This window comes from Sinohyriopsis cumingii, chromosome 18 (assembly GCF_028554795.1).
Source record: "Sinohyriopsis cumingii isolate HCF-2022 chromosome 18, ASM2855479v2, whole genome shotgun sequence".
Classification (NCBI taxonomy): Eukaryota; Metazoa; Mollusca; class Bivalvia; order Unionida; family Unionidae; genus Sinohyriopsis; species Sinohyriopsis cumingii.
In genome coordinates, this window is record NC_142978.1 from 55,668,402 (window position 1) to 55,689,533 (window position 21,132).

General features: G+C 36.5%; 1 protein-coding gene across 3 annotated transcripts in view; it reads left to right on the forward strand.

The window, feature by feature from the left end:
* The first annotated feature begins 406 nt into the window (after positions 1-406).
* The window catches only part of LOC149776688 (mediator of RNA polymerase II transcription subunit 24-like), a 92,854-nt gene continuing 72,128 nt past the window's right edge, over positions 407-21,132 (forward strand). For 2 of the 3 annotated variants that reach the window (XM_089941221.1, XM_089941223.1), the window contains exons 1-6: positions 409-455; positions 8,107-8,348; positions 12,096-12,178; positions 16,334-16,446; positions 18,858-19,078; positions 20,290-20,413. In XM_089941221.1, the coding sequence (XP_089797347.1) occupies positions 8,186-8,348; positions 12,096-12,178; positions 16,334-16,446; positions 18,858-19,078; positions 20,290-20,413 (704 nt within the window). In that variant the 5' untranslated portion in view covers positions 409-455; positions 8,107-8,185. Of the gene's footprint in view, positions 456-8,106; positions 8,349-12,095; positions 12,179-16,333; positions 16,447-18,857; positions 19,079-20,289; positions 20,414-21,132 lie in introns of all 3 variants that reach the window. The other variant, XM_089941222.1, reaches the window with a different exon arrangement.

The following is a 21,132-nucleotide window of genomic DNA, read 5'->3' on the forward strand; positions in this document are numbered from 1 at the left end:
TAAAAAAATTTTGACATAATTTTATTAGGGAGGTCACTGAAAGTTTGACAGTTGTTGACAAAGGGGGGGGGGTAAAAATTGCCTCAAAATTGTTGACATAATTAATGGACGTCCCCTTTTCTATTGTACTATTTACATTTTATTAGAACATCCGCAGAACGTTTTTTCCTATTCAGATTCTTCATTCTACTCTTGAGTTATACAAAATATAATAAAATAACATAACACTTTATTTAAGTCAAAGCATTGTCGAAACGTACGTTGCCGTTCAACACGGATATCTTTTTTTTGCGTCCGTGCTAGAAACATTGTTTCTGTCTACAGATTACCCATGCTGTTCAAAAGAAGCAGATTTTGTCATCTGTGTACTTTAAACGAATAAAGTACTTTCCAAATCAAGCAAAGCGTCTCTTCGGCGGGACATTGTAAAGGGAACCATCCGGTGAAAGTAAGCGGTAAATTGCATCAATTCTAACACGAAATTTAAGGAACTTAAAAGACGAAGAATTTTTAGTAATAAGTTTAACAAGAATTCAACGCAGTTTTAGACAAAGCAGATGTCAAAAGTCGTTAGAAACACTACATATGAACCACTAACTGGTTCAACAATATGGGTTGGGGTGGGTGGGAGAATGTTTCATTAGCTGGACTTGAGGCACTAATTCAGCTTCCATACGAAACCTATAAAAACACCATCAGCATACAAAATTCAGTAACTTTAAATTTCTAACTGACCGACCATTTTATTTTGGAGAGATAGGCAGGGATATTTTTTAAAATTGAAATTCTGGCTGAAATATACAATGTACGACGTATACTTTAATTTTATTTTGTTTTGATGGATGTTTTACTCCCTTCATATTAACAACACCAGCAACAAAGCTTCAAGTGTACAGTGTTATCTTAAATTTATTTAAGGAATTGTCTATCCAAAGAGAAGAAGAGGCCTGCTTCAGCTTGTGAAACTATAATTTGCATCTGGAACTGTGGAAGAGTATAGAAAAGACATAAGTCAAGCAGGTGGAATGGAGTCAGAGGAATGCAGCCCATTTTCTATTAAATAAGCAGTACAACGTTTACTACTGGTGCTTCTGCCATGATTAACACCATGCAATAGCAGTTGATACAACAATGCCTCATATATGCTGATGTATAAAAAGACATCATTATCTTGGTATTTGGGAATTAATCTACCACCCAACTCCAGCTTCATTAAGATATAAAAGACATTTGTTGTTGTGGGGTTTAACACCATTTTTCAGCACAAGATAGGCTATACATGGCGACCAGTATAAATGGTGGAGGACGAACCCAGAGAAAACCAACGACCCACAAGAAACTATTGGCAAGCTTTCTAATGTACCCACATTTTCTGAACCCATGCAAACAGAGGTGAGATGGCAGTGATCCATGATGGTGAGTGCTTTAGACCACTTAGCCACTCGGGGCACCAAAAGACACTTGCAGAAGTGTATCATATAGCACTATGTTGGCAATAATTACTAGCATGCATTGTTGCCTTTTACAGTTTCTTACAAGAACCCTGAAAGTGCATTGACAGTCTGGATTCTTTCAAATCTGCCGTCCAGTATATGCCAGTTATGAAGATGCAATAAAAAATATGCATTGTATTTACCAGGGATTTAAATTGTTTAGAAAAGTCAAGTCATCTGGCCCGGAGCAAGCTGGCTGAGAAATTGAACTTGCCTTTGGAACATTTGAGTTTGCCCAAAAGATAATGTCCCAGCATGAGTAAAAGCGATGAGGAAATTGTATATTTTAAGGAAATCACATATTTATTGAAACTTTTGTTTTCTTTGTATCTCTGTTGGCACCTAACAAATATACTCTGATAATTAATGTTATCTAAAAATATATAAATAAATAATGCACGTAGAAAGATATGTAGATTAGAAAGACTTCAAATCCAGACAGATATATTCTCACAACTCGAGGATGCCTGAACACTTAATACATTTATTGAACAATTATCATACAGTTACATTCAAATTAGCTACATGCGTCATAATATTTAAGAATCTAAAACAGTTGTTGTTGCAGACCTGCCAACCCTCATGATTTTGGCATGAATTTCACGACTCTTGATAGCGACTCTCAGATTCATGTCACATGCAAACAAATCAACGAATTCCTGAATTATCAATCAGCTTAACCCTTTACATCATGCAAGCATCTTTGGACTCCTCTACTCCATTCACATGGAAGCGCCTTTTGATGCCTCTACTCCATTTGCATGGAAGTGCCTTTTGACGCCTGCTGTAAACATCAGCCATTTTGAGCCAGTTTTCGTAGCGCCACCTTCGGGAAAAAACCCTATTTGATACTACATTCATTTCTGCGAATGACATTTACATCAGATCACGTGGCCACTGTTTATGCACTGGTTGATATCTGCTATTTAAAGTAACTGGTTTGTAATCTCCACTCTCCAAAATGACGGTCGCAGATTTCATTCAGTACTTTTGAAGTTTTCACAATTAGAATCACAACTATGAAAGATTCAATAACTTAGGTAATGGCTCTGATAATGATATAGGCAGCAATTAATTTTTATATATTATCAAATTCAGATGACTTAGTGATGTAGACGCAGATGAAAAACTTGTAAATTTTTAGTATGAAAAATGGCAGCTATGGTTGGTCACACTGCCTCACTGACATGACGGTGAACGAGTTCTCTCAAGATTTTAAAGCACATAAAAAATTCTTCCATGGAAAACAATTACACAGCTATAACAATCGGACTTTACTCTTAAATCTTTCCACACATAATAAACGTGTACCAAAAGTATAAAATGGTTCAAATTGCTGTTAAACGTAACATACACTACACTGCTTAACAGTTAACAGGCAGGCCTATGTGTATTGATTCTAATAGGTATCAGGTGTTCTGTTTATAGCATGCTGCACTTTGTAACTATGCTCTATGAGGTAAAGGGTTAAATCAGGAATAAAATAATTTATCCCATTAAGTGCATGTCAAAATAGTGGTCACTGATGCCAATAACAGCACCGTATTGCTAGTCATGATATTAGTAGAACTATATCCAGTTGTTAGCTTGCCCTGTAGCAAGCATTGTAAAGTATATAATCAATATTTAGAACTGACTTTTTACGAATGCTCATAGCTGCCAACCCTCATGAATTTGGTGTGAATTTCACAACCTTTTCAGTGATTCATGGATTCACGCCGTAAGCCAAAAATTCACGAATTTTCCAATCCTCAATTATTTTAAATCTTTAATAAAATAACCGATTTCCCGTTAAGCGCTAGTCGTGATATTCGCAGTTGCCGAAACAGTCCAGTACTGCTAGTAGATCTACAGCTGATTAGTACAGTTGGCCCGGTAGCAAGCATTTTAGCCTATTTTAATCTATATGTATAAGAGTAGTTTTACAAATGCTTTTGAGAGAAACTGAGGCCTAACCGGAAATTTGCTTCGCGCATGCGTCAAAACACTGATTTGAGTTACCGTTCAGCATCGCATGTAAGATCTTAAAAATGTCTTCACAACCAAGGATAAAGAAATGTATTACTCAAAAAGTGAGGTTTAATTTGGAATATATCAAAAATTGGCCGTGCATTCTGCCATTAAACATTGATATTCATTCATGCTTTTTGCACTTTGTGTGCCATCACAGAGACGATGTGAGGAAGAATGTCGGTTGCAAAAAACACGTAGAAGTTGGGAAAATTAAGAATTCGCAGATTTCAGCTCCGGAATATTTTAAACCATTGGCGGAAGACCTGCAAGTTACCAACACTGAAGCATTATTTGTTAGTTTTCTTGTCAAACACAATCTACCTTTATCAGCTGGAGACCATGCTAAACATTTGTTCTGACAAATGTTCCCGGACTCAAAAATCGCTTCCAAATTTTCCTGTGGAAGAACCCAAAATGCTGCAGCTCCTGTGCATTACTCACAGCAACAGTGACAGCGAAAGAGTATTTTCTTTAGTGAGGAAAAATTAGACAGACTTTAGGGCCTCCTTAGCTGCAGAAAATTTGTCAGCAATTTTAGTCCCCAAGATCAACCAGCAGGCAAGAAGTCGGAACTGTTTAGAAAACAAATTTACGATCAAGCAGTTGAGGAAGTTCAAGTCTGCCACAGTATCATGTCTTGATAAATAAATATTTCTGCATATATGTAATGTTTTATTTTTATTTTGCGAACTTGACATAGTGTAGTATTGACGGTGGGAGTGGATGGAGTGGTTAGAGTGGATGGAGTTATTGTCATGGCATTTTTCACGAATTCATGTCCAAATTCACGACTTTTTATCCCTATTTTCACTAATTGTGAGCCTGGAAGGTTGGCAGCTATGAATGCTTGTGAACAAAACTGGGGCCTAACTGATTTTTTGTTAAAATGGCTCATGTAAATACTTGTAGCAACTGTTAATTTTTTTTAAAAACAAACGCTAAATGAAGACAGCTTTTTCGAGTGTGGGAACTTTTGAGATATTGTAAGATTAGCATATATCGTAATTTGCTTGAGTTCATATTTTACCAAGCATGCACCGACACCACTGATCATTAATCAATTGACATTTCATCTTCAGGATTAATACTGTTTCATAATTAAGCTTCACTACAGTTAAAATGTTTTCACCACCAAGGGAAAAGATATGTAATCCACAAAAAGTGAAATATAGATTGGAGTACACCAAAACTTGGCCTTGCATTCAGCCATGAAACATTGATGCCAACCCCCATGAATTTGGCGTGAATTTCACGACTTTATCAGCGATTCCCAGATTCAAGCTGCAAGCCAAAAATTCACGAATTCTCCAATTCTCAATTTTTTAAAATCTTTAATAAAATAACCTATTTCCTGTTAAGACTCTAGTTGTGATATTGGCAGTTGCCGAAACGGTACGGTACTGCTGGTCGTGATATTAGTAGAACTACAGCCGATTGGTATAGTTGGCCTGGTAGCAAGCATTTTAGCCTATTTTAATCTATATGTATAAGAGTAGTTTTACAAAAGCTTTTGAGAGAAACTGGGGCATAACTGGAACTTTGCTCCGCGCATGTGTCACCACACTGATTTGAGTTACCGTTCAGCATCGCCTGTAAGATCTTGAAAATATCTTCACCACCAAGGAAAAAGAAATTTGTTGCTCAAAAAGTGAAGTTTAATTTGGAATATATAAAAAATTGGCCGTGCATTCTGCCATTAAACATTGATATACATGATGCGTTTTGCCCATAGTGTGCCACAAATTTTAGTATTGGGCATGGTGGCAGAGACGATGTGAGGAAGCACATCAGTTGCAAAAAACACGTAGAACTTGGGAAAATTAAGAATTTGCAGATTTCAACTCTGCAATATTTGAAGCCATTGGTGGAAGACCTGCAAGCTACCAATGCTGAAGCATTATTTGTGAGTTTTCTTGTTGAACACAATCAACCTTTATCAGCTGAGTCACCATGCTAAACATTTGTTCTAACAAATGTTCCCGGACTCGTCGAAGATCGCTTCCAAATTTTTCTGTGGAAGAACCAAAAGTGCTGCAGCAGCTGTGCATTCCTCACAGCAACAGTGACATCCAAAAAGTATTTTCTCTAGTGAGGAAAATAAGACAGACTTTAGGGCTTCCTTAGCTGCAGAAAATTTGTCAGCAATTTTAGTCCCCAAGATCAACAGCCAGCAAGAAGTCTGAACTGTTTAGAAAACAAATTTACAATCAAGCAGTTGAGGAAGATCAAGTCTGCCACAGTATCATGTATTGATAAATAACCACAAGAACAAGTGAAGTTTATGAATACCATAATAAATAGAAATGCAGATGTATTTCTGTATATATGTAGTGTTTTAGTTTTATATTGCAATCTTGATATAGTATAGTATTGACGGTCAGAGTGGATGGAGTTAGTATCATGGTATTTTTCACTAATTCATGTCCAAATTCACTAATTTTTATCCCTATTTTCACTAATTGCTAGCCTGGAAGGTTGGCAGCTATGGATATTATGCTTTTGTCACAGTATTGTGCCGCAAATTTTAGAATTGGGGAATGCACACAGGGGCTAGTATTGTTGCTTACACTTTACCTGTCATACATGTACTATATCATAAAATATTTGTGGGCATGTGGCAGAATGATGTGAAAAAGCGCACTGGTAACAAAAAGCATATTGCTCTGGGGGAAAATTAAGAGCACCCACAGCAGATTTCAGCTCTGGAGTACGTTATGCCACCTTCTCAAGTCCTGCAAGCTACCAATCCTGAAGCTTTGTTTGTGAGTTTTATTGTTGAATATAACCTGCCTTTTTTCAGTTGGAGAACAGTGACAGTGAAAGAGCATTTCCTACTGTTAAAAAAAATAAGACAAACTTTAGTGCCTCCTTAAGTGCTGAAAATTTGCAGCAGTTTTAGTCACCAAGATAAAACAGCAGGCAAAAAGCCTGAACTGTTTTGAAAACAAATTTACAATAGCCCATTTGAGGAAGTCGGCCACAGCATCATATTCTGACAAATAACATGAAGTTTGTGTATATCAGTAAATTTGGCTGCAAATAATTTTGTACATGTAATCAGCGTAAATGATATGTATTATTTTTATTTTGGGATTTTCATATAATGCGGCATCAACCATCAGAGTTGATGGAACTAGTGTCAATGTATAATTTTTCACTAACTGTGTTCAAATTTCACTAACTATTATCCCTCTTTTTGCTAGTTGTGAGTCTGGAGGGTTGGCAGCTCTGTTGTTGTTGTTGCTGTTGTTATAGGGTTTAACTCCAGTATTAATGGTGGAGGATGAACCCAGGAAAACCCCGGAAAGAACAACCAACACACGAGAAGCTACTGGCAAGCTTTCTCACATAACCACATTGGCTGAACCTGAGACTCAAACCCATGCAGACAGGTGAGATGGAAATGATCCATAACGGTGGGCACTTTTGACCACTAGGCCACTAAGGGCCCCAATCTAAAACTGTGTATTGAGTCTCCTGTAATTATTATGTAAACACCACGGACGAGTGTCCGTCAAAGAAATCTTACGAGTTATTAATAACCAAAAATTCCATAAAAACTGTGACATGCATCAGAATGATGTTTGAAAACCAGCAACAAACTGCCAGTGGCTAACTTAGAAACAGAAAGTCAGTGATTCCCTGATATGTACAAATATATCGATTACAAGGTAACTGATAATTTAAAATGTTAGTCTTTATTTGTCAAAACTTGCTTTAAATATTCTTATTATCATGTTTGTTTACTACAAGACTAATAATGTTTTGTTGGTCTTAAATTAAAATGGCAGCCATTTTGTGTCCATCTTGAATCTTTTGTTTTAGCTACTCTGATGTAAGGGAAAGTCATTTCATCATTGGGATTTTATCAGAAAAATTCTTACAGAATCTACTTGGTCATAAATGAAAAGGATTAACCCTCAATATGGCTGCAGTGGTGGCTATCTGGAAAATATTTGTATCTCTACTCCCAAATCAATTGCTATATCAACATCATACATGGGGTTTCCTAATTGGTCCTAAATGAAAATGGTGTCAGTCATACATCTGATATGGCTGCCATGGTGGCTGTAGTTAAAACTTTGTCCAATATCCCTACCATAACAGCTGATTTGAGAATGTTATCATTGAAGAATGTCACAGATGGTTTCAGCGCTTAGCGGTAAACAAGGAAGGTCTTATCATGAATTCCTGGAAATTCTTTTTGTGCCTTCAAGAGACCCTTGTTTATTTATCCAAAAGTACTTCCTTTTGCTCTCTGTGTTGGTGCTAGCAAACACCAAAATTTTCAGTAGCACTTAATATTTTTAGTTGGTGATTCTTTAAAATAATAAACATGACCTATTTGGGGATTGACAAGTTGAGGTACTTGTCACTTTGTATTACCAACATAAGATGCAGATAGATATTCAAATTTTGCCAATAAATCAAACTTTAATTTTAAAAACAATATTTTAGAACAAAAGAGTATATATGAAACAAAAAACTAGTCAGTAATGGGTAATGGCTACAGTAGAATACAAGCCAAACCTAGAACAGAAAATTCCACAGTTCAGCCTTTTTCTGGTTACTAGATTATCACATATCAGTATTTTTTCAGGCAAAATGTGGTGACTGCTTGGAAAATTCTACTGCTTACCTAGCTTCTGTTTTGCCAGTCTCAGATTAAATAGCAAGTCATGGATGACACATCATCTCGACAACAGAGCCCACTGATCACCAAAGTGAAGGCACTGCTAATGAGAGCCTGGCGGGAGCGGTGGAGTGACATCCAATGGGGGATACAACTGAAAAGAGTGTTGTCAAGCTTTAGTCAATCAGGGGATACAAAGGAACTGGCTGGTAAGTTTCAAATTAAAATGAGTATACAGTCCTACTTATTTTTACAGAGATCTTGGAAACACTTAATTATGCTTATTTGGATGCCAATTTTTGATCTGGGATGCAGAATATCACTGAGGCGGGAGACCTCCGTATGCATGTAATAGGTGTGCGGCAAAATTCAAAGACTTGCCAGTCCTGCTTCAGCCAAATGCTTTGTGGGAAAGTGTGTCGATCAGTTAGCTGTGCTGATATTTACAATGATATAATTCAGTGACTGAAAGACCCTTTGATACATACATGTTGCCACTTTATAAGCGTACATTAAAAAGAACATGATGCAATAGCTGGGCAGCATGTTCAAAGGCTTTGACAGGTGGCTGCATGGGAAAATGTAAATATTTACAGTGATTGAATTCAGAGGTAGAAAGACCAAGAGATGTATATGTGGTCATTATAAAAGAACATCAAATAAACAACTTTAGCTTTCGTTATTGTGTTCATTTCTGAATGTAGCGGATTAAGCAGTGCACGTGACCTCAGAATCAAGACATGTCGAGACTTAGACAAAATGTCATTCGTAAGTGGGTGACAAGTCGCCTAAAAATGTAAACTTTGCCTTCTGCGTCCCAGATCAAAAATTGGTGTCCAAGTATGCATACTTAAGCATTTTCTGAGATCTCTGGATACCTTATATATTTGTTGTCAAAGAAGTGACTTTGCACCATTCTCATGTATCCCTTGGATGCTCAGATCATCTAAGTTGTCTTTGGTATTTCTTTAGTCATTTGTAGCCTATTGTATATTTTATTTGTAATCTTCACCATGAGTCCTTGTATAATTTTCATGTATCTGTCTCTTTTCATTGAATTACCGGGTTTTAACTGTTCTGCTTGTGATAGGGTGCTTTGTTGTTTTCGTCCTGATCATAGTAACTGGTGTTAGTATAAATAGTACCTAAACCTGTTCTTGTTTGAGTTCATTTTTAATTTCTTATATGCAGTGAATGAGGTCATAAAAGGTCCTTGAAATACACCCACCTGCTTAGTGTTTGCTTTATGTGTACATATAGATGGCTGTCCTGTTCTTTGCCTTTGCCCAAATGAGGTATGCAGCTTAGCAGAAAGTATCCAAATTCAGTGTCATCTGAGTTGGGCAAAAAATCAAGACAAGTTTCAGACAGGAGTTTCAGTTGGTGCACTGGAACCATTTTCTTTTACACCAACACCTCAGACTGAGGCTGAGAAAAGCCAGAGAAGTTAATCCTGCAGAGCTTGTGCTCTTGAGCAGAATCTTCCTTTATGTCAGCAACCTAGAAATATGGACTGTTTTTCTAGCACTTTAAGGATGAGTTAAACAATCAAGACATGATTGCATCACGGTTACTGCAGACACGTTTGTCATAGCATATCTCAGATTACATGTGAGCACTCACGCCATTTTCTGTTTTCAAGGAATTGCTTCCATTGGATGGCTTATGAGGATTTAGAGTTTACTATATTCAGGCAAGAGAACATTCCTGCAGACATCCACTGAGTCTTTGGAGAACAGAGAACAGTCCTCAATTGGTAGCAGAGACACAGTTTCATTTTTGTGGGGAAAAGCAAATGATAGCTTTGTTTGCAATGATATTATACATTGAGCCCCTCATGATGCCTGTCTGAGTGGCAGACCAGAGGGATTTTGAGGTGGAGTCGGAGATGGGCTTGACGGTATGCCTGCAACTTCACTCAGTCTTCCCAGAGTCAGCACTTCCAAATCATGCTTTATTCTGGTAGCATAATTTTGGCCTTAGTAATCTTGGTTCACTGAGCTCAACTTGTTGGCAGACAACCCAAGGGAACTGCAACTGTGAAGGGATCACATGGGGTCCCACTTGCACAACTCTTCCCAAATTCTTAACTTTCATATTTTGCTCCTATAAAGTGAGCTATCCACAAGAACCACTTTTTAGGCAAAATTGCGAAGTGCATTGCACATGTTAGAAGGCATTTGACTTAAGGCTTATGATGCCATAATTGGGTCAGTTGGAAAAGCTTTCATCCTTTGCAGATTTTCTTTATCTTGTAGAGGAAAAAATTGCTTAGCATTCACTGTCGGATCAGACATAGAGCTTTCAGGACTGGACAAGTTTTCTAGGTCCAGAGACCAGACTCTTGCTTTTTAATGGTGAGATGGAACCTCTTGTATGTTAGCTAAACCTGCTTATTAACCTTTGAGTGAAGCTTATTTGAGAACCTTACCCGTAAAAGAAAAAAAATCTTCCTTCTTTCTATAACATCAGGAATGAAATTCATGTCTTATTAGTGGAAAAGTGTTGCTCGTGGTTTAATGGTATACATTTTTCAGTTTCTTTTCTCTGCCACCTTGTTTTTCTTTCCAATAATCAGCTGCCTTTGGTAGTTCCTGTTTCTGTTTAAGACTCCTTGCCCAGTTCGAGCTTTATGTTTATAAAAAAAGACAGAAGAAATGGTTGTAACCATCTTTTTCTCACTCTCAAAGATACCTATGATATTTCAGCGGCTACCTTCTCAAGGTGGATTGTTTGGACTATTAAAGAGTTTATCAGTCTCCCAGTGAGAGAGAAATATCTTTCCTGAAAATCAAAGACTATGAAGTCTGGGCTATTGCTGTATTTTGAGCCTTTTTTTAATTCTTTGTATGTTGTCCTGATAACCACCTTCTGATGGCCTCATTTCACTTTCTCATTGGTTTACCTTCAATGTCACACCAGTCAGTGCATTTATATCTTGGGGGCCCAATTGTGTCAGCACAACAAGTTGTCTGGGGCCCTGAGTGGCCGAGTGGTCTAAAGCGCTCTTCATTATGGATCACTGCCATCACACCTCTGTCTGCGTGGGTTTCGAGTCTCAGATTCGGCTAATTGGATATGTGAGAAAGCTTGCCAGTAGCTTCTCGTGGGTTGGTGGTTCTTTCCGGGGTTTTCTGGGTTCTTCCTCTACCATTAATATTGGTCACCTTGTATAGCCTATCGTGTGCTGAAAAATGGCGTTAAACCCAACAACAACAACAACAACAACAAGTTGTCCTCCAGTCCTTTTTAAAACACCATACTGACAGTGATGGTAAAGTCATTTGTCAGCTTATCTTAGGCCATCAGTCATCAAATTAAGAAATGTATAACAGTAGTACTGTATTACTGCTATTGAAACATTCTTGTTTGGGGATAAAACTAATTATAATTTCATAATACTTATCTGCTATTACTGTCCAGTTCCTCAGTATGATGTCCTTGCAGTCTCAGTGTAAGTCAGATAGTTCGAAGATGATTGTTTGACTGGGATCATATTTTTCATTCATGATCACCAAGTATAAACTCGAGGAGGGAATAATTGTTTGAGACATGGGACTAGCACCAAGAGTAAATAGAGCAGTACAGTAATATCTGGTAAATATTGCATAATTGAAATTAATTTTTCCTCTCCAAAATTTAAATGTGTAGCTATTGGTAACTGAGGAGGAAACATTGTCAAGATATTGTCTCTTGAATGTTTTTTATTTTCTACATTAGTCACTTTATTCAACTGAATTTTTGGATTAAAATTGCTGTCTGTCTGAAATTGGTATCCTAATACACTAGGATGTTTTATCCATTAGCGATGAATTCATGGTGGTGTTGTCTTTAAGATCCTGTGTTACTTGTTTTTAAAAGCCATTCGTGTCATACTGTGTCTTCTGCAAATCCCTTGTTAAATAGATTTTACATGAAGAAGCATGCATTTCAGGTCTGTGTTTTTTACTTTTCAGATATTCTGCTACAACAAGCACTTGTTGGGACACACCCGAATCAACTGATCCTTTCATATGTTAAACAGGCAGTTTTCTCACAGGTAAGACAGAAATCAAGCAAAATCAAATACTCTTTTGGGTTTTGAAGAATTTCAATCTCTCCATGGTCTTTACTAAAGTAAGTAACAAGGTACAGATTTGTTGACCTTTCAGATTGGATTTTTTGTGTAAACTGAGGCAACTCATATTTAGGTAAATGATTAAACCTGATAGTAATCTCCCTTGGATATTGTTCCACTAATGCCAATGGACCCTATTTTTTTTAACCGCATGCTTTAAGAAAAATATTTTGTATCCCCCTCCACCTTCCCCCAAAAAGTCTGGAAGGAAATAAAAATGTCCTATGTTGTAGCCATTTTTTCCTTCCTTTTTTCCCATTCCAATATTGTTTTTTTTTTTTCTCATTTCTATAGTGATAATAATCAATGACTCAGACACCTATTTATGTAACACTCAATGCTCTGTCTGTTGCCGATTCTGACTAGGATTAAAAAGTGGCACAACATCTTAGTATCTTATGTAGAATGATTGTTTTCCATGTTAAATATTGATTTCTAATGCTACAGTTTTTGAACTGAGGATTGAGAAGTGTGAATACTTTGTGTCAAGAAATGTTCGTGATTTCAAATGAAGAAATGATAATTGATGTGTTTTACTGGTGTCACCCTAGGAGACCAAAACAGGATTTACAACGTGTCTATCTAAAGACTTGTACATCAGTGTCCTTTCTGCGACATTTAGGACATTTGCTAATATGAAAAATCTGTACGTCATTGGTGTGTCAAATGTCCAACAAAGAAGTTACTGGTAATTTCACACACTGCACTAGTTGTAAAATTTAAAAATAAGAGCATGGGGAAGATGTTTCCCTTTCACAAAACTGAGCCGGTATACAAGGGTCAAGCTGTTTTTGGTCGAAGTGACTTTTCCTTTTGGATATATTAGGGAGAAATGAGAGCTGCTAAACAGGGAGAAATGGGAATAAAACACAAATGTGTGTGTGTGTACTTTGGTTCTATATTATGAATTATGGCATATATTTCTCAGTCTGCATATGTGCATTTGATATTGTTTTAAGCAATATTTTACTCTCAAGAAGAAAGTTCTTTGTGTTGTGTGTGTATATACACATTGTATTCTGGTCATGTGACTATAAAAGAGCACAGTGGAATCTCTACAAAGTAAGTAATTTAAACTGATAGGAGTGCATAGCTTACAGGATTGTGATTGCAGGATGGTAGAAGTGCTCAATGAACTGTCACTTAAACAAGATTTATTTATTTTACTTTCTAAATCCTCACTATAAAATGACATTAGTATGCCACAAATTTTAGAATTGGAAATGTGCGCAGAGGCTCATATTGTTGCTTTCAATATTTCTGTCATACATATACTAAATAATAATATTATTATATGGTACATGTATGACAGATAAATTGTAAGCAATGATATGAGCTCCTGTGGACACGTAGTAGAACGATGTGAAAGAGCACCCAGTAGTTTTCAGGTCTTGAGTACTTGAAACCACCAGCTCAAGTTCTGCAAACTACCTATGCTGAAGGATAGTTTGTGAGTTTTCTTGGTGAGCATAACCTCCATTTCTCATTTGGAGATCAGTAACGGTGACAGTGAAAGAGCATTTAACATTGTAAGGAAAATTAAGACAAACTTTTGTACCTTCTTAGGTGCAGAAAATTTTGCAACAATCTTAGTCACCAATATTAAACAGAAGGCAAGAAGCCTGAACTGTTTTAAAACAAATTTACCATAGCCCAGTTGAGGAAGTTCAAGTCTGACGCAGCATCATATTTTGACAAATAGCATGAAGTTTATGTATATCATTAAATTTGGCTGCATAATATGTTTTAGTTTTACTTTGGGATTTTCATATAATGCAGTACAGGTCTCATCAGAGTGGATGGAGCTAGTGTCATGGTATAATTTTTCACTAATTTTTATACCTCTTTTCACTAATTGCAAGTCTGGAAGGTTGACAGCTCTGTAGTTTACACAGCATTGACTTGCTTTAATAGTACCTTTTGTAATCCATACTAGCAAAAAGAATATCATTTGTACTCAGAGTGAATGTATTTTCTAATAATGATTTTTATTTGCGAGATATTATCATATTGATCACCTGGATATAATAGAATCTTGGTTATTTTGCATTTTACACCATCTCATGTATGAATGGCAGGTGCCTTCACACAGTGGGTTCATATTTCCGTCATTTATGATTAGGTTGATCTATTATTCAGTCTGATAACATTCAAACCTTTGAGAACAACCAAATTTGATTTGTTTCTCATTTCATCTTCACGTCAATGACCAATGTGTCATGTTAGCTGACAAAAGTATCACATCAACCCACCAAACCATCAGTATTTGTAATACTTCTATCAAATATTATGTAAAATAGGAACACATCAACCCTCCAAGTCGTCAATAATCTTTAAACTTTAATGAAACATTGTTTATTTTTAGAAAATATTTTAGATCCATTTTGTATTGTTGTACACCATGATGAAATGGGTCATAAAATGTGTTCTTAGGTGTAATTAAGAAAGAATAACTTTAAAAAAATGGATCAGTTTTAATCAGTGTGTGTTTTATATGTCACTATTGCTCATAATCCCCAAGTGTGTGTTATGTGAAACATTGCAACATTGAGAATGGGTATTTGAAGTCCAAAACATGGCTTGGCCATAGTAAACTTGTGCTTTTGTTTGGTGTACTTGATTGGAGTTAAATGCTAGTTTATTAGTTTGAAGCTGGCTGTATTACTCTCAGTGATGTAAGTTACATCCAGCAGTACAGGCATGAGTAAAATTTAATTAGTCAGTTTATGTATTACCTTGTACCGTGTAACCTGCCTTAGCAGACACCTCCATATAGTTGATACCTGTTCATTATAGTTACTTTTGGAGATATCCAGTGAAAGTCCTTTTGTAAAATAATGACCTTTATGTAGCCGACATCTGTCTAATATTAATAGTAATAGTGGTGTTGGTCAACAGGCCTGCATATGACGTGCAGTGTGACCCAGCATTTGCAGAGTTAACTCCCTTGTGGCCTACTACAGGTGCCATTTCATGTATGCAGATTTGTGAAACCCATTCTGTGTGGACCGTGTTCTACTCCATGGTCAGTGATTGACAGTGTTCTACTCCATGGTCAGTGATCATTTTACACCATGTCTCATTGCATCATAGGTTTTATTAACATTCATTTCATAACTTGTATGATCTAGTTTTGGTCAGATGAAAAAGAGTACATTGATGGTGATTGTCACCCTACTAAGGAACAAAATGGAGGTTTGGAATATACTGTAAAGTAATTGATTCAGGAGTAGGTTTGGGTGACTAAATCTGGTGTAAATTTGGTATCTGTGACAGCATTGTAATTGTACATTATTCTGAGGGGCCCCGAGTGGTCTAAAGCGCTCTCTGTCACGGATCACTGCCATCTCACCTCTGTCTGCGTGGGTTTGAGTCTCGGGCTCAGCAAATGTGGATATGTGAGAAAGCTTGCCAGTAGCTTCTTGTGGGTTGGTGGTTCTTCCTCCACCATTAATACTGGCCGCCATGTATAGCCTATCTTGTGCTGAAAAATGGCGTTAAACCCTTTAACAACAACAACATTATTCTGATCATAATGCATATGTGATACATGCCTTCAAGAGATATCTTATGTGATACATGCCTCCAAGAGGTATCACATGTGATACATGCCTCCACGAGGTATCGCATGTGATACATGCCTCCATGAGGTATCGCATGTGATACATGCCTCCACAAGGTATCACATGTGATACATGCCTCCAATAGGTATCTTATGTCATACATGCCTTCAAGAGGTATCTTATGTAATATATTCTGCCAAAAGAGGTGTCTTATAGCATACATGCTCTAAAAGAGGTATTTTATGTGATGCCTGCTGACAAAAGAGATATGTGATACAAGCCTTCAAAATAGGTATATTATAAGATAATATGCTTCCAAAAGAGGTATCTTTTTTGCAAAATAAATGCATTCTTTGTTATTCCATACATAGCTTAAAGGCATTCATCATAATAATTAATATCAGTTCTTTGTAGGCCACCAAATATTAGATAAAACGACATGTCCTATAATTGCCTTTAAATCAGTCTACATTGTTATTTTGGTCTTTTAAAAAAAAATTTTTTTACATTATAGGTTATCCCTCCAAGTGCAGCATTTCGTTTCATCATAAATTTTGATGATTATTCCCGACCATATTGTCTTCTTGGATTGTTGGATTTGGCCCAGGATTTTGCATCCAATCTAAGGTAGGTTTCAAAATTTAGTATGCTACGTTTTTTCTCACTCGTGTAAGCATTGTTGGACATAGGTATCAGTAGTTTTGACAGGAGCATTATCATTAAAAGATTACTTTTTTGTTCAAGTTTTCATAAGTCAGAAACAAGATGGGCTACATCATTGCATAGATGCCGATAAGACTGGGTAATAGAGTATGTTAGTTACAATTAAAGCTTTTGTTATTCTGAAAATGGTACAAGTGGCAGTGCCCTCGACAGTCTAGTTTTATTAATCTGACACAAAATGAACACCATCAGTGTCATGATGTTAATCTGCCCAACACAAAAAATGTTTTAATTTTAGAATAATGAGCAGTCATTTAATGATCACTGGACAGATTTACTTGTCCAGAAGGGACCTCGAGTGGCCAAGTGGTCCAAAGGGATCTCTGTTACAGATCACTGCCATCTCACCACAGTCTGTATGGGTTCAAGTCTAGAATTTGGCCAATGTGGGTATGTGAGAAAGCAGGCCAGTAGCTTCTTGTGGGTTGATGATTCTTCCTGGGGTTTTCCCAGGTTCTTCCTCCACCATTAATACTGGCTGCCATGCATAGCCTATCATGTGCTGAAAAATGGCGTTAAACCCCACAACAACAACAACAACTTATCCAGAATCAAGATTTTCTTGCAATAAAACAACAATTTGTATTTTTCTTTCATATTCTATATAAAATCCTTGTAAGTAAATTTACTTAGGTTGAAATGAGTCTAATCTTATGACAAAAAGAACCGTTTAATAATTAATGTTACTTTTTAATGAAGATATTAATTATATGCTTAGAAGTATGTAGCTTTCTCACTACATACATTACATTTACTTGCAACAAACAAATTTGTCCCCCCTTTGGAAAGGCCACCCATCTTATAAGGCCACTTTCCCAGTGCAGAAGGGGTGGCCATATAAGAGGTGGACCACTAAAGATATCAACTAGTGGTGGGAATGTGTCATTGCTGTACAAAATTTGATAAACATAATAGACTAGTGGTGGAGATGTGTCTTTTGTCTGTACAAAATTTGATAAACATATTAGACTAGTGGTGGAGATTTGTCTTTTGTCTGAATGAAATTCGATAAACATATTAGACTATTGGTGGAGATGTGTCTGTTGTCTGTATGAAATTTGATAAACATATTAGACTAGTGGTGGAGATGTGTCTTTTGTCTGTACAAAATTTGATAAACATAATAGACTAGTGGTGGAGATGTGTCTGTTGTCTGTATGAAATTTGATAAACATAATAGACTAGTGGTGGAGATGTGTCTTTTGTCTGTACAAAATTTGATAAACATATTAGACTAGTGGTGGAGATGTGTCTTTTGTCTGAATGAAATTTGATAAACATATTCGACTATTGGTGGAGATGTGTCTTTTGTCTGTATGAAATTTGATAAACATAATAGACTAGTGGTGAAGATGTGTCTTTTGTCTGTACAAAATTTGATAAACATATTAGACTAGTGGTGGAGATGTGTCTTTTGTCTGAATGAAATTTGATAAACATATTGGACTATTGGTGGAGATGTGTCTTTTGTCTGAATGAAATTTGATAAACATATTAGACTAGTGGTGGAGATGTGTCTTTTGTCTGTATGAAATTTGATAAACATATTAGACTTGAAGTGGAGATGCGTCTTTTGCTGTTCACATTTCTTTAGTTCAGTAATTTTTTTATTTTCATCCATTCTGTTCATCATTCACACTTTTGTTTCTGGTACATAACTTCAACACTGTGTAACGCATCTCTGTGAAACTTGGTAAACACATTAGAGTTGATAACACATTGGATTAGTGAAGCTAAAATGTGGTACAGACATGATGCTAGGGAAGAAGCTGTTCTTTTTTATATTACAACTCCTCACTTCCAACATTTCTAATGAATTTTTTTTAGTTATTCACAAGATATATAAAAGTTTGTGCTACTCACATGATAGTCACCTTCCATTTAGCAACAATTCATATCTAGCCAGTATCTTGCATTTTGGTCACATTTTATGTGTGTTTTCTCCTTCCCTTCAGTTTTGTTCTACTTCTTCCTTACTTTTGTAACAAGAAGCGAAATCCACTTATGATAAAATCCTGAGAGCATTTCTAGTAATATTGCAAAATTCTGTTTATGACATGATGAAAATCACTAATTATGCTCCACTGCAAAAATATCATACATATTGAAGTGACTCTGAGCATCACTTGAATGCTTCACATAGTACGCCACTGCATTATCTGACATCTAGATATTAAATGTCAGATCCTTGGGCAGTATTACATGCTTGTACTGTGTATGAAATGGATTTATCAGAAGTGATATAAAATTATGACACTGTGATCTAATGATATGGTATGGTTCATGTAATGTAAATTAATTTTTTGTTTTTTCAGTTTCACTAGTGGATTAGACAATGGGATCACACTTTCACGCAACCTTCAATCCCTCATTCACTGGTTGTTGTTGTGTATGCTGAAATCCCTCCAGAAGATTCATGAGCATCTTCAACAAGAGTATGTCAGTGTGTTGGATGCTGCAGGGAATGCTGTACAAAAAACACTGGAGAGTGCCACAGTGAGAGGTCTTTTATACATTGCCAGATCTGAAGATATAGGTAATGTTATCACTATTTGATAAAAAGAAATCTTGTCAGTTATCTTGACTGTACTAACAAAAAAATTAAAGTAAATTGATGATCAGTGTCTTTTTTTAAATAAAATAAAAGTTGTTTATACTGTACTTATTTACTATTACTTGTACAACACAGCAGAATTGCAGACTTAAAGGATGTACGTTTTGACAGCTCAGATCAGTGTAATGTGAGGCATGGGAAACTGGATAACTCTGAGTAAACAATGGCCTTGGATGGGTGACCTGAAGGGGGGTGGTAGTGCTCCCCAGTCAGGTTACATAGATATATGTGTAATGAGACAAAGCACAAAGTCAAACTATTGGTGTTGAGAATAAAACCTAGTATTTAAGGGTTTTTGTTTGCTTATATTTTCCTAAACCTCTTGATAGATTCATGTCATGTTCAGCTTGAATCATAATGAAACTAAGTTCATTGAATGACATGCTTGCATGTTCACCTTCCTCATGGTCATGGTCATGGAAAAGCTGGGTTGAGATTTTGGTAAAAGTGTTTTCATTTTTCTCTTATTTTATTTCCTGAACTCCATGATAAATTTGTATCGTGCTTGGTAAGAATAATTATGAAGTCTATTACAGTTCATTTTGCTAAATGCTTTCTCCACTTATTTCCCTTGGTTCAAGGACACACATTTTATGACAGTGTTTGGTTGTGGGCTTGACGGGCAGGTCTTGGCTTTGTGTTGGTAGAATGAGTGTGTTGGGTAGGCGGGGAGTTTTGTATTAAAAAATACTTTGATGCTGCCAGTGGCCATATAATTTGGCTTATTTTAGAACACAGGATTGATTTTGGATAGCTGAAAAACAGTCCATTACAGCTATGCAACATAGTTTGCCCTACCCATTATGGACTCCATAGAAATTTGAATGCTCACGAATAATGCAAGATTAATTTTTGAAATCATTGAAATCCTGTGTAATGACTATACTAGATCAAACATCAAATCAAGACATAATCTCCAGTTCTAGGACCTGATTTAATAGCAGTGTTTTCTATTGTTGAAGATTTGATAACATTTTTTGTGGGTTTGCTGACACAGTCAAGTTTTAGCAGCAACTGTTTAGCAGATGATAATTGTAAAATGACAACAATATACTAGATTGTTTTCCGATTCTGCCAGATGTTTTGAGAATTGTGTGCAGAAAATGTTGAAGATGTCATTCTAATTTCCACAGATACATATCGTGACCTGGAACAAACAGAGGTGAATGTGCGTGGAACGGCAAGTCAAATACCTAATGATGCTTTCCCCAAGACGACCAGACAAAATGTGGGCAATACACTCAAAGCTTTATCAAGGTAGAGTTTTCCAAATCTCAGCATTAACTACATAATATTTTGTAAACTGTGATTTAACTGCTGCCATTCTCTGGACTGTTTTCAAGTACTGTATATTTAATTATTAGCTGACCAGTGCAGTGTACTGTAGAGCTTGTCTGTACCCCTGGGTAATGCATTCTTACCTGTACAAAGTACTGTAGAACTTGTACTATACCTCAGGGTCATGCACATTTTGACCTGTATGAATTACTATAAGCCAGGGTCATGGACACTTTCACCTGTATGAATTACTGTAGAATTTGTATTGTACCCAAGGGTCATGCACATTTTGCCCTGTATGAGGTACTGTAGAACTTGTACTGTACTCAAGGGTCATGCACATTTTGACCTGTATGAAGTACTGTAGAAATTGTACTGTACCCAAGGGTCATGCACATTATGTCCTGTATGAAGTTTGTATTGTACCCAAGGGTCATGCACATTTTGCCCTGTATGAGGTACTGTAGAACTTGCACTGTACCCAAGGGTCATGCACATTTTGACCTGTATGAAGTACTGTAGAAATTGTACTGTACCCAAGGGTCATGCACATTATGTCCTGTATGAAGTACTGAAGAACTTGTACTGTACCTAATGGTCGTGCACATTTTGACTTGTATGAGGTACTGTAGAAATTGTACCCAAGTACTCTATTAGTGTTTTTTTATTTTGTTTTACATTGTAAGTTGTGGCCAAGT